A 14,229-nucleotide genomic window follows, 5' to 3' on the forward strand; every position below is an offset into this window, starting at 1 on the left:
CTTAGCCACCTCAGAAGAACAACTAGGATCCCCTACCCCCAATCCCAAATCCCAGTTTATTTAAACATGAGGCCTTTAATTTACATGCTCTATTTCTTTTTAAATTCTTTTTTTCCTTCTTTTTTTACTTCTGATTTTATCCTTCAGTGGCTGACTTCCTTCATTTCACCACCCTTCCTCCTGTTTCATTATCCACCCCCATCCCTCATCCCAGGTCCCCTGCCCTCCCCAACACATCTCTCATATGCCCTCTGTCTAGAGCAGGGATAGAAGTCTACTCTGTCTCATGAGCCCTGTAGTGGCAACTCACAGCTGTAAGTCTTACTGAAGCCCCTGTTTACCACCCTCTAGTAAAAAGTCACAGTTGTGTAGGTAGGGGCAGTCAGAGAAGATATTTAGCCTTAATGGCTGGGTCCAGACACACAGGCATTCATGGTTTGTGGTGCTGCAGGGTGCCTTGGACTGGCTGCTCTGCTGTCTCCATGTGCTTCAGGGCTGTCTGCTCCCCTGTCTCAGGGCACACTGTGCTGCAGCCAGATGCTCTGTGGCTGGGAGCTCCCCTCCACTTAGGGGCTCCATGTGCCTCAGATTGGGGGCTCCACAGTGAAACCCCTGTGCTGAGGCATATGGAGATGGGGGAGCAGCCTGCCTGCTTGCTCCCCCATCTTAGGGCACACTGTGCCCTAAACAGCCAGGGAGTGGCTGGGACACAGGGTGCCTTAGCGTGGGCAGATTTTGACAGGACTCCTAAATCACACTATCAACTTCTGTGAAATGGCTGGTCAGGCAAAAGAACAAGCAGAGTTTGATCCATACGCTTTTGGTCATATGAACATGGCCATGCATTTCTTCCTGGTAGGGACTATTGCAGGACAATCTGTAGAATAGAACCAAGGTATAACTGGGGAGACTGAGAGAAATAAGTCAAATTTTACATTTTGTTGTATGCTAAAAGGTTACTACCTTTTTCAGGGTGAACCTGGTGATTCCGGACCCCCAGGACCAAATGGATTTCCCGGCCAACGAGGAGAAACAGTAAGCATGTACTTGAACACTTCTAAGGGTTGTGGTCCATGCCTCTTCTTATGTGATTGGCAAAATTGCCTGAAGCAAAGGATTTTGCTTCCTGCTATCCCCTCTCTATAGCTCATTGTAAAAGATACAAAGAAAAATAATGCCTCAGTGTTTTACTCTCGTGTGTTAATTTTTTTAAAGATGGCAGTCACTTTCAGGAGGAGGTTTTACACTGCTGTACGGATACTGTTAGTTGATTCTTTTGTCTCTTGTAAACTATTAATATCCTAGAATACTTCACAGTGAGCAGGAGTGGAATGGATATATTGTACCTTAGACACTAACTACTCTCTCTGTTTGTGGATATATTGAACAGTACAGGAAGTATTGCTATCTCTATCTCTATGGTGGCACCATAGAGAGACTAACTTGTTGTATAAGCTTCTGTAGGCAACAATCTCCTTCATTCGATACTATGAATGGACTACAAGCTCTCTATATAGCTCCAACTTACCCAGTTGCAGCACCACCCCATAAGTGGTGTCTGTTTTTCCTGACCCATTGCACAAAGCCTGGATGGATACCCCAAGTTCCTAGTATCCTAAACTTAATGCATACAACCATCTCTAAAAGTCAACTGTAGGTATCATGTCACAGGGCCTGATTCTCCTTACTCCATGAGGGACAGAAGCTGAGGAGGAGGAATAAGGAAGAACAAACACAAGTCCTAATTTTGCAAGTGCTTGTATATGTGTTAGGTTAAGCATATGCTTAAGAGTCTGCAGGATCATGCAAGCAATGTCCAGTCTTGTTCTCTGCACATGTGTAATACATAGTAATTTTGTTGCTGTTGTTTTTGCTAATTTTAGGGAGAAGATGGACAAAGTGCAACTGGTGATCCAGGACCTAAAGGCAAAAAGGTATATCAAACCTCCCTGTGTTTGTCTAATAGTACAGCTTCATGGAGCTTAAAAATTACCCGTAAATATTGGAGCTAACAGGGTTCTACACTCTATAGTTGGATCTGTGTGGATCAGCACTTTTAGAGATCTCACTGAAGTTAATTTTAATGAACTCTTCTGTATTTCAGGGAGAAAGAGGTTTCCCAGGATCCCCAGGACCAAAGGTATCATACAGCTAATGTAATTTACAGCTCATTTCTTAGAGTGTAGCAGTTTGTGCACCATGGAGCCTGGAACTTTAACTACTGTTTATGCTGTTTCTTAAATAGGGAGCATCTGGAGACCGTGGTGGTCCTGGAGGTCTTGGTCTCAAGGGAAACAGAGGCCGCAGAGTAAGCTTTTATCACAATATAATGTTTCACATAATTCCCTAGGTAATAATGGAGTGAAAGCTGCTTGGTTCCAGGAATCTGGAAGGTTTGTCGTACAGCACTGATAGCTCATTTCCATTCTCCTGTGGATTCTCAGTACTGTCATGGTGTAGTTTCAGGAGAAAAATGTGCTGGGCCACATTTTGCTTTGAGTTACACTAGAGCTTCCAGCAGTACTCACAGAGTTCATTCTGCTCACAGCGAATGGTTTTGCATGCCACAGATAAACTACTGCCTGATGTAACCTCTGCATGTTGATGCCACAGCAGTTCTGCAGACCAGGAAGGTGGAGGAGGATTTTTCCTGCATGCCACTGCCTTTCAACCTTTCCACTTGGGTATGAATTTGCTCCTAAAACATAGACACACTTATATGGTTTATTAGCATAAATAGTCAGCTGGACAAAATATTTTTCTTGAAGCAGCCTTTATATAGAGATGCCTTTACTCTTTAAAAAACCCTAATCTGCTTTTCAGTGCATTGTTCATAAACCTGCTTTGCTGTTTCCTTACGGTGCTGTAGACTATAATGCTCTTAACTCGTTAACGCCTATCTACCTTCTGGGCTCTATTTTCTTTTAAGAGCATTTAAGGCAATCATCAAGGCTGGTGTGTGCTCATATGTAGGGACCTACTTAATTCACAGTTTCACGGATTTTGCAGCTTTGGTGAAGTCTGGAATTGTGTGCAAGATCTGTGAAATCAACAACAAAAAAAACCTTAATAAAAATAAAATGCTGGCTCCACACTGAGAGTCAGCAGTCTTCACTGCTTGGGGGGGAAGGTGCTGGCTGGTGTGGTGGTGTGATGAGCAGCAGACAAGATGCCGGCTGTCTCCTCCTCCCTTCTCTTCCCCACTGGGGCTTTTCTGCCAATCAGAATTAAGGGGTGAGGCTACATGAAGGGCAGCCAGCAGTCAAGTGGTGGCTGCCCCCTCATCCTTCCTCCCCTGGGGCTTCTTTGCCAATTGGTATCAAGGGGTAGGGCCTTTCCAATCATCACCAAGGGGCGGGGCCACCGCAAAAGACTGCGAAATTAGATCTTTATGCCACAAGCAACCCATGAAAATTGGTAAGTCCCCCAATGATTTAGGTAGACCCCTAGTTATATGGAATATGAATCAGAGATATTTACTTTACTCTTTCCTAGGGAAATGCAGGAGAACCCGGGGATCCAGGTCAGCCAGGAGACTATGGATATGCAGGATCACCTGTAAGTGCTCATGTTATGAATAGCTAATCTACAGACAGGCTTCACCACTGCCCCCTGAGAGCCTCCAAATTTCCTTTGCTGTTTCACTTTATGTTTAGGCTGTATGCCAATAATTAACATAAACCCCAGTTTACCTCACGTCATCTTAAAACTGAACAATTTCCTCCTCACTTATCTTGTACCACTTGCAGGTTTCCTTTAGGAAACATGGATCCTGATGTCGTGATTCTTACTTTAAGTACTTAACTTGCTGTTATCACTGGAAATTTCACATTGCTCAAGGTTCAATGAGTGATGCAAGGGAGAAGGCAGACGTCTGAGCACTCTTGAGTACAGTAAAGGCTATCAATGGAAATGTGGCAATGAAAAGTCTTATCTAGGAACTTGTTGAATCTTTTGTGCTTAGTACCACATATAAGCTATCTTGGATATTGTGGTGAACTCTTACCCTTCCATATACTATCAGCTTAATATAAGAGCTATGGGTTGAGATTGTTTGGATTTTGTCCTGTAAATTACTAGTTTAACATAATTGTCCCTTCTGGCCTAAATATCTGTTAAACCAGTGTGGAAACTTAAATAACATTAAATAAATGGTCTTTGCATGTGCATATCTAGCTGTGAGTGGGCTTGGAGAGAGAGTGGGAAATGTAGTCTTTGTCTTTATTCTGGATGTAGAACCTTTTGCCTCTGTCACAAGACCTAGGTCCTTTTTCTCTTCAAATGTGGGACTAGTCATCAAGGGACAATACAGAATTTCTCAGCTCTTATTTTTCTGACATCTGGGCTTTTGTTGTTCCTTGTAGGATTTTTCCTTTGCTGCATTTGATCAGATGGAAACCTGCCAAATAAAATAGCTAAACCCAAGCCCTTTTCATAACAGTGTAAGCACACAGAAACCTAGTCCTCAGAGCTTTTGGGGACAGGTTGCCAAGCCTGCAGCTGCAGGAACCCTGGGCAGGTGACAAAGACTGTGTGGCTACTTGTTTTTTAAAGTAGCAGGAAGTTACCAGTATGGCTACTCTGCTGGGATCTCTTGAGCTGCTGGCATGGATCCTGGGGTCTTTGTTTGATAGCTACAGGGTAGTTATGTCAAGTGCATAGTATGTTGTGTCACTTCCTTTTCCCTTAGCTGACAAGCCAGTTTTCCTTTTGTGGCAGCTTTGGGCAGAAAAGGGTATCTGGCACGGGGTAAGTCCCATGCCAGCTAGTGCAGCATGTGAAAGAACAACTGTTCTACAAGATGGTCTTGCAGAGCTCACCAACAGTTAGTGTGCAAGCTGCCTGATCAAAAGTGTACATGAGTTGCATGCAATTTCTTCTGAGCAGGTGGACCCACTAGCCACCCTTCTGCCTTCAGTGGGTGCATTTACATGAGATGTTAACTGTGCGGTAGCCTAATAATACTGTGCAATATCCTGGCACCACACAAACAGTGCTAATACGCTACTGCACAGTATTATTAGGCTAGTGTGCAGTAGTGTCACTAAAAGGGCATGCACTGGCACTACTGTGCAGTAATTTTAGTTACTGCATACTAATTTAGTACTTGATTATACAAGTACTAAATTTTACGTGCAGCAACCACCATGCATTAAAGGTGTAGAAGCGCCCACTGAAATGCATTGCCCTCAGTCTGTTTTCTGGCAGTCATCCTAGCAAAGAGCTTCCAGGAGCAGTGTGAAAACACAAGCCTAGAAACTGCAGTATGGGAGGGAAGGCTTCTTATTGTCTCAGCACCAAGCTGCATACTCTTTTTTGGGAAAACATAATGAATCCCAAACACTTGCACAGTGACATTCAGCCATACATCCAGGATCAACCCGAAGTTCAGGAGCATCACGAATCCCCTGCTTTTAAGAACCCAGCTGATGTTCACCTTTTGCACAGGGATGAAATTTAACCACATGAAATTTAACTTAATTGCAACAAGAATGCTGTGCAATTATAAATTACATGGTAAGGAGTGTGTGTCAAGTTTAGAAAGGCAATTCCTGGCAAAGCAAATTAAAATGTGCAGAGTTTTCTATTTATACCTGGACAGTTCATGAGTAAGCAATAAGTCTAGGTGACTTCCATCTTTTAATTAATTTTTTTCTGTTTTTTAAAATTTTAACAGGGGCTTAGGGGTGATAGAGGAGAAGCCAGAGATGTAAGTTGAATATTACTTTTCTGTTTCCATATTGTTGTGAAATATTGTTCTGCATTACAGCATGCAATAGCTTTCTCTTTTTCATTTACCTCTTTTCTAAAGGAATGTGCACTTGTTCGGAACATCAAAGACAAATGTCGTGAGTATACCCATGCTATGTTGTATTTCTGTAGCTCAGTTGATCATGTTGTATAAACTGAAGTAACTGACCAGCTTTTTTTTTATTATTTGCAGCTTGCTGCTATGGTAAGTCATTTCTAATTTATTATTTTTTTGTCCAGATTTTCTATATTAATGGCCAGATGCTCAAATGGTATGAATCAGTCCATTGACCTGAATGGAAATGATTTTATTTATGCCATCTAAGGATCAGGCCTTCCTTTGCCATTTACCAGTAAGAACTATTATTAACCATTTTTAAACGTGAATTTCCCTCAGGTCCCAAGGAATGCCCTGTTTACCCAACAGAACTGGCATTTGCTATAGATACCTCTCAAGGCGTCAATAGGGATGTTTTCAACAGAATGAAGCAAGCGGTGCTAAGGGTGGTTAACAATCTGACTATTGCTGAGAGCAACTGCCCACGAGGTGCCCGGGTAGCTCTTGTTACCTACAACAATGAGGTTACCACAGAGATTCGTTTTGCTGACTCCAGAAAGAAATCAAGCCTTATACAACAGCTTGAGAACCTGCAACCAATTCAGACAACAAAGCAACGTAGCCTGGAAACAGCCATGGCTTTTGTAGCCAGGAATACTTTCAAGCGTTCACGCAGTGGTTTTCTTATGAAGAAGGTGGCTGTTTTCTTCAGCAATGGACCAACAAGGTCATCTTCACAACTTACTGATGCTGTGCTGAAACTGTATGATGCTGGAGTTTGGCCTGTATTCCTTACTAACAGAGACGATTCAGTTCTCATAAACGCCCTGAAGGTTTGGATCACTAATACCTTATTTATGGCTTTTTCTTTTATGGCCACAATATAGCTCCCAGTAGAGTCCAAAGGCATGTTTCTGTTGATTTCAAGAGGCCCTGGATCACATTTTACATATATGTAGTTTGGAAAAAAGACTATATAAGCAAGGAACAGATTTGAACAGTACCAGATTATTTCACAACACAGTGCATTCTGTGAAAAGATATTATTTAGCTGTATTATAGACCATAGACCAAGAATCCACTTGGTGGGGCACTGTACAAGATGATCCTTGCCCCAAAGAGTTTACAAGTAAAGGGGAAGTGTAGGAGTGCAAGGCCATGCTTTATGAAATGGCCTTGGTGCCATAATGCTGAGCCTTGAAACACCTAACTTGTAGACACCAGGCTCTCACAATGGAATCCACAGCTGTAAATTAGGCACCTAGGGGACATATACAATGCCTGGGAAAAGTTAGGCATAGCAGAGTGTGGATCCAACAAAACCAGCATAGTGAGTGAGGAATAGCATAGTGCTAGCCAGCAGGGAAATACTGAAGATAAGGGTGTATTTTAAATTCACAGGACTTCAGTCCTTTTTCAGTTGTACTAGAAGGTGTCTCTTTCCATTTAGAATTCACAGCCAGGAAGCCTCTCCAAGGAAGGTGTCTATTCCTATTCTTTTGGAGCCTGAACAAATGTTTACTTTTTCTTTAAGACCACAGCCAGATGAGTCAGTGGTTAGAACATGTCCAAAACTCAGTGGTTAGACACTCACCCGGGAAGTAGGAGCCCTGGGTTTAATTTCCTGCTTGAGCTGAGGGGATTTGAACCCACATTTCTCACCACCCAGGGGCATTCCCTAGCCTGTTCTAGGGTGTGTATGGGGGAGCAGACCAATTTGGAAGGCAAACCAACGTGCAGAAAAAAGAATGCAAGAGTCATTGGACTGAAGAAGAGGAGGGAGCAAGAGTGAACAAGATTGCATAGTGTAGTGATCGCAACAGCCAGGTGATAGCAGGGGTATTTTGTGATTCCAGTGTCTGCTCCCAGTGCTGTTTGTGTATTTTACATTAAATATGCATTAAAACATAACACATCCCTGGAGTAGGGGATGAACTCTGGAATTTCTGCCTAAATTCAAGTTTAATAAGCTAAATCCTTGTTTGGAGCTGGCACCAAACAACATGACTGGGAAAGAGTTTAAGATAAACTCAACAATAGATCCACATCCTTGATTCTGTGCCTTAATCACAAGCTCCCACCTCCCCTTAGAGCCTTAAAGTTTACATCTGGAAAATACTGTATAATGAGCCCCATGCCTTTTTTGTTTTTTTTGGCTTTTGTCTAAACCAGATCAATAACACTGTAGTGGGACATGCTACTGTCCTTCCGACTGGTGGAGATCAGTTGAATCGAACTATTCAGAGATTACTGAGATGTCATATTTGTTTGGGTAAGGCATTTGATATCTCTTCTCTGTGATTCTGATCAGTTAGTGTCAGATTCTTTTTTTGTAGGCCTGTGTCATAGATTGTAAGGGGCTGGAAGGGACCTTGCAAGCTCATTGGGTGCAGCCCCCCTACATTAGGGAGGAAAGACAACTGGGGTCTGGTGACCCAAGTGGTGACTGTCCAGTCTCCTCTTGAAGGTTTCCAAGGTAGGTGATTGCACCACCTCAGGAGGGAGTTTATTCCACAGTCTGGACACCCTGACCATGAAGAAGTTTTTCCTAGAGCCTGAAGCAGTCTTCCAGGAGTTTGTGGCCATTACTCCTGGTTTTTCCCAAGGGTGCCCTGGTGAACAGTTGTTCTCTGAGCCCTTGATGTATTCCCTTGATGTAGTGGTAAGCTGCTACCAAGTCCCCTCTCAGCTTTCTCTTTTTTTAGGCTGAAGAGGCCCAAGTCCCTCAGCCTTTCCTCATATGGCTTACCTTGCAAGTCTCTGATCATATGGGTGGCTCTTCTCTGGACTCTCTCAAGCTTTTCCACCTCCTTGTTGAAGTGCAGCATCCAGAACTGGATGCAGTACTCCAGTTGCGGTCTCACCAATGCCGAGTAAAGTGGAAGAATCATTTCCTTGGTTTTACATGAGATGCATCAGTTGATGCATGCCAGAATATTGTTTGCCCTGCTGGCTATAGCATCCCACTGATGGCTCATGTTCGTGCTATGGTCTATTATTACCCCATGGTCACTTTCAGTCATGGTGCTAGTCATGGGTGGCTGGTGCCTCCTGAGTCTGGGGGGCACCCACAGAAGCTGCCAGCAGCGTCGGTGGGGGGGACATAGCTGGCTAGCATCCACAGATGCTGCTGGTGGCATCAGCGGCAGGGGTGGAGCTGGCAAGCTCCCACAGACACCACTGGTGGAGTTGGCAGTGGGGACATGTTGAACACTCACAGACGCCTGTGCCCCCCCCACCAATCACCTGTGGTGCTAGTCAGATTGACAATAGCCATGTCATTCAATGGGAATGTGCCAGCATGATATAGCTCTTACACAGTTTAAGATGGGTTACTTTAACATGCATATCTCTTTGCTGAACTCTTAGGTTTGAGAGAAATTCAGCATAAAATAGCTTATTAACATTGCATTTTAGAACAGTAGCTCTGCAGCATGAACATTTTTCTGAGCACTCTCAAAATGGCTCACTTCTTTTCCCTGAGAGTCAGTCCTCTACTGCCTAGTCCTATTACCAAATTTTGCAGCTGGGCAGAAGCCTGAAGGATCACAGTGGATTCCATAGCAAGAGATTCTCAGATACTACAGAAATGTGTTCAAATATCTTAAGATATCTCAAGATGAAATATTGTCTGTATTGTATCACTGATTTGTGCTCAAAGCTTGGGAGCATTTTATGTGATGAGAGTCAAGATTGCAATGTAAAAATATTTAATCTATGCAATATATAAACATAGCACAGGTACAAAGGATACAGAGAAATGTAATTTGATCATATTACTCTGTAGCTATGTGATCTAATCAAGCTTTTTCTTTTAAAATCAATTCACTTGCACCTAGTGATATGAATGCCAATGGTATGGAAACAAAGGCCAGATTATTACTTGATTTGCCTTTAGAGCAAAACAGGGGGCAGGTAGTAAAGTGGTTAAAGTAACTTACGTTAGCTCCAGCATCATGACTTCTAACCTCTCTCCAAACTCTTACTGAAGGTCATCACCAGTGACATAGACTGAGAAATTAAATGTGACTAGATGTGATGCTGTCCATTCCATCTGAGCTGCTGGTTACAGAAACTGGTGTGTGCCTTAACCATTGTAGTCTGTTGGGCTACTAAGACTTGGTAGACCTTTGACCTGTTTGTTCACATAGCAAAACTATATAATTCTCCAGGTAAATTACCAAAATATCCTATAGGAAACCATCTTTGTATTTGTTTAGTCTCATCAGACAATGGGTTATACTTATGTCAAGGAATTATATTCTTAAGGATTTACATATTAAACACCATGTGTTTTTTTTCCCAGATACATGTGATCCTGATGCTGACTGTGAACCTGTTGTTCGAAGGACTAGTGCCAGAGACAAAAGAGCAGCCTCTACAGATGTAGACACTGACATGGCATTCATCATAGATAGCTCTGAAAGCACAACTCCTCTCCAGTTTAGTGAGATTAAAAAGTATATTTCCTACATAGTAAGACACATGGTAATCAGCTCTGATCCAAAGGCATCACAGCACCATGCAAGAGTAGCAGTTCTCCAACATGCTCCCTATGAGTATGAAACAAACACAAGCTCATCACCAGTAAAAGTAGCATTGTCACTAACAGATTATGGATCCAAAGATAAGATCACTAATTTTATTCAGAATCAAATGACTCAGCTACATGGCACAAGGGCTCTTGGAAGTGCAATTGAATACACAATAGCACAAGTTTTTGAAAGTGCACCTAACCAAAGGGATCTGAAAGTCATAGTTTTGATGATGACTGGAAAAGTTAAAAAAGAAGAACTTGATTATCTTCAAAGAGTTGTTGTACATGCTAAATGCAAAGGATATGCCTTTGTTGTGATGGGGATTGGGAAGAGGGTGAATGTCAAGAACATCTACAGCTTGGCTAGTGAGCCAAATGATGTGTTCTTCAAATTAGTTGATAAGCCATCTGAGTTGCAGGAAGATTCTTTACTGCGTTTTGGGAGACTGTTACCATCTTTTATAAGCAGTAAGTATAACATCATGCGGCACAAGCATGGGAAAGTGTCAATATGAATCTTTAATATTATAGTATAACATGGGGATGGGGAAAGCAAGAAAGTAAAGGAAAATAGCAGTTGCTGGGGTACCTTTTTTCTTTACTAATCTGACATTTTAACTAGAGAAAGGCTAAAAGCCCAAAGCTCAAATCTGAAGATCCAGGAATTGTATGAAAATTTGGCTTTGAAATAAGGTAATCTAACTGGCCTGAATCGTGATGGAGGATGAATGAAACCCTAACCCTAAACTCTGGAGCTCCTGGGAAGTCTAGATTTCAATCTGACCTGAAGCTCAGAGATAGAACGAATTATAAAAATGTTCATCCTTTTACTTTGCATTTGCAAATTAATTCCCTAAGGGAAGAGTTCTGTGTTGGCTGCTTTCTGCAGTGCAAAATCTTTATCCATATGAAATGCTTGCAAAGTCATTGTAAAGCAGTGAATCACAGAGACTGGAGAGATACTCAAGGACTTGATTCATAGATTCATAGATTTCTAGAGTCAGAAGGGACCTGTTAGATCATTGGGTCCACACCAGGCAGGAAAGAACACTGGGGTTAGGTAACCCCAGCCAGATGCCTGTCTAATCTCCTCTTGAACATCTCCAGGGTAGGGGAAAGCACCACCTCCCTTGGAAGCCCATTCCATATTTTGGCAACCCTTATCATAAAGAAGTTCTTCCTTATGTCCAATCTAAATCTGTTCTCCTTCAGTTTGTGGCCATTATTTCTGGTAACCCTGAGGGGTGCCCTGGTAAACAGAGTGTCCCTTATTTCCTGCTGGCCCCGCCTAATGAGTTTGTAGGCAGCCACAAGATTGCCTCTCAGCCTTCTCTTGTGGAGGCTGAAGAGATTCAGATCCCTCAGTCTGTCTTCATAGGGTCTTACCTGCAGGCCCTCAACCATATGAGTAGCCCTTCTCTGAACCCTCTCAAGGTTATCCACATCCCTCTTGAAGTACGGCGCCCAAAACTGGATGCAGTACTCCATCTGCGGCCTCACCAATACTGCGTGGAGGGGAATTATCACTTCCCTAGACCTGCTCATGATATTCCTGCTGATGCAAGAAAGAGTGTGGTTAGCCCTGCTTATTACCTCATTTTGAATTTGATTTGAATGCTTTTCTTGTCTTTGCTGTCCTACACATGCTAAAGACTCCTTAGGGAGTTTGTACTTCTTAACCCCACCACAACACCCTGCCATCTTGCCTAAACAAGGGCTTACAGTTTTCAGAGCTTAATTGTTCAGGTCTAAGAATTCTGCTAGCCAGAAATACAAGTCATACTCATTATTTCAGCTCTCTGTTATGCAGAAGGAGGATAACTTTGTTCCATGTGGTTTACTTTGAATATCTCCCCTGAGACAATATCTTGAAAAATACTGTTCTCTTGCCTCCTTACACAGGGGCTGGGCAGTAGGGGTGGGGCATTATCCAGGTAGAGACAAGCCTGATCTTGGATTATCTGTTTATCTCCTCACACCTCACTTATTTCCTTGCACCCTGCAAAAGATGTGGTGGCAGCCCAGAGTACCCCAGTACCCTAACTGAGAATCACAGGATTAGATACTATCTATTATGTTATGTATATTATTGCAGGTTGTCCTGAAATGAATTGCAAACTTATGATCACCTCTAAAGTTTTATACCTTGCAGTAATACATTTACATTTGTAAGCAACAACTTAAATTTTAGTAACCAAACCAAATGAGATCAGACGTGCCATAAAGCTATTAAGAGTAGAGCCTGACCTCCATTTTACACACAGCTTAGGACCAAAGTGGGATCTGCATTAACACAAAGTAATTGCTTTGCTCATTTGAAGCATTCACCATTTTTAATACCATTTTAAACAATATTTAATGTTGAGTTGTATTTCTCCCTAGGTGAAAATGCTTTTTACCTGTCTCCAGACGTAAGGAAGCAATGTGATTGGTTCCAGGGTGATCAGCCAGCTAAGAACCCTACTAAATTTGGCCAAAAACCAATGTAAGTTCAACCAAATGAGTTCCAATCATTTCCAATCACTGTCTTTGTATTGCTTTTAAAATTCTGTTGAAACCCTGATGTAAGAACTTCCCTAATGTTCTCTAAGTTTCATACAAGTTTGTTAGCCTCTTTTCAGTTTTCCTAGTGCATTATGAAGAGACCGTCTGTTTTTAGATACTTTTCCACTCTGGACTCATGTGTGTTTGGTCATGTTTTGCAGCATATAAAACTATTTTCGTTATTTAGGCTATGTTTTCCAAAAATTACTAGTCCCAAGAAGAACACCAAAAATTGAGATGCTCCGAAGTGCGAATTGCTTCTGGAAACAATAATCATAAATTTTAGTCATGATTTGGGAGTGAAACCTTTAAGTGGGGTCAGTAGACTCAAATCTTCAAGTTCTCAGTTCATGAAAATCCCAGTGATTTCAATGATAACTCCAAGTTTGGAGCAAGCAAGATGGGGTCCTTATCTTCCCTACATTTTAGTTCATTTGTCTATTAGGGTGTGGACATACAAACATCTGGATGGAGCGGTGCTAAAATTATAGCAATATCACTCCATTTGAATCATTGTCAGGTGGTTCACACATAACAATAAGAACTTAACAGCTGCTGCCCTTTTGAAGAGCCTCCAAATGGAAGCATATCCACACCTCTAGTTGTCCATCTTTCTGTTCTTTCACTTGTATCACTGTAAATGACCATAAAGATGAGTCTGCTGTTAGGCAATATGTATGGTGATAGTTGTTACATTTTAACATAATCAGCATAATTGGCATAAGCATTGTACCGTAGAGTGGCTATGCCAAGATGACTCAATCTGTATTGTGATAGGTGCAATATATGAACTAAGACCATGAGACAGACAACCAGATGTGTCTGAAAGTGAGAAAGATGAATCTCTTTTCCAAAAAGCATGTGTGATATTTTCATATCTGTATACCAATCTAAGCAACAACCCACTCCATTTGTAATATTCCTGCCACCATAGCCTTAAGGGTGGTCTCTTCCAGTATGACAAGGAAAAGAAACATATTCTAATTTGTCTGTGGCCATGGTATACAGTTCATGCAAGTCCATGGCAAGAATTCCATTGATCCCGATGGACTTTAGATCTTCTACCTTCAGAACTGTAATATAACACTAAAGATACTTTTGCTCTATGCGTCTATATGTTATATTATCTAGAAAAATATGCCTGTTAATAACTGTTTTTTTTGTTTAAATAGGTATTTTGCAACCAATGTTACTAAAAACACAAGTGTAGGTACAAGTACTGGCACCAGTGCTAGGACCAAAACCAGTGACAGCAACACCATGGCAGTTACCAATGCCAGCACCATTGCACACACCACTGCAGGCACCACAGTGGGCACCATGACCAGCATTACAGCAA

General features: G+C 42.0%; 1 protein-coding gene across 1 annotated transcript in view; it reads left to right on the forward strand.

Moving 5' to 3' along the window:
* Positions 1-14,229, forward strand: part of COL6A3 (collagen type VI alpha 3 chain) — a 101,321-nt gene that overhangs the window by 58,426 nt on the left and 28,666 nt on the right. Inside the window, exons 27-39 of the mRNA XM_019523345.1 lie at positions 973-1,035; positions 1,884-1,934; positions 2,105-2,140; positions 2,246-2,308; positions 3,496-3,558; positions 5,678-5,710; positions 5,813-5,849; positions 5,945-5,956; positions 6,149-6,642; positions 7,982-8,081; positions 10,116-10,814; positions 12,729-12,831; positions 14,063-14,229. Coding sequence (XP_019378890.1) covers positions 973-1,035; positions 1,884-1,934; positions 2,105-2,140; positions 2,246-2,308; positions 3,496-3,558; positions 5,678-5,710; positions 5,813-5,849; positions 5,945-5,956; positions 6,149-6,642; positions 7,982-8,081; positions 10,116-10,814; positions 12,729-12,831; positions 14,063-14,229 — 1,921 coding nt within the window. The remainder of the gene's footprint in view (positions 1-972; positions 1,036-1,883; positions 1,935-2,104; positions 2,141-2,245; positions 2,309-3,495; positions 3,559-5,677; positions 5,711-5,812; positions 5,850-5,944; positions 5,957-6,148; positions 6,643-7,981; positions 8,082-10,115; positions 10,815-12,728; positions 12,832-14,062) is intronic.

Source organism: Gavialis gangeticus, unplaced genomic scaffold, assembly GCF_001723915.1.
Source record: "Gavialis gangeticus isolate Ggan-Ray unplaced genomic scaffold, GavGan_comp1, whole genome shotgun sequence".
In the NCBI taxonomy this organism is placed as follows: domain Eukaryota; kingdom Metazoa; phylum Chordata; order Crocodylia; family Gavialidae; genus Gavialis; species Gavialis gangeticus.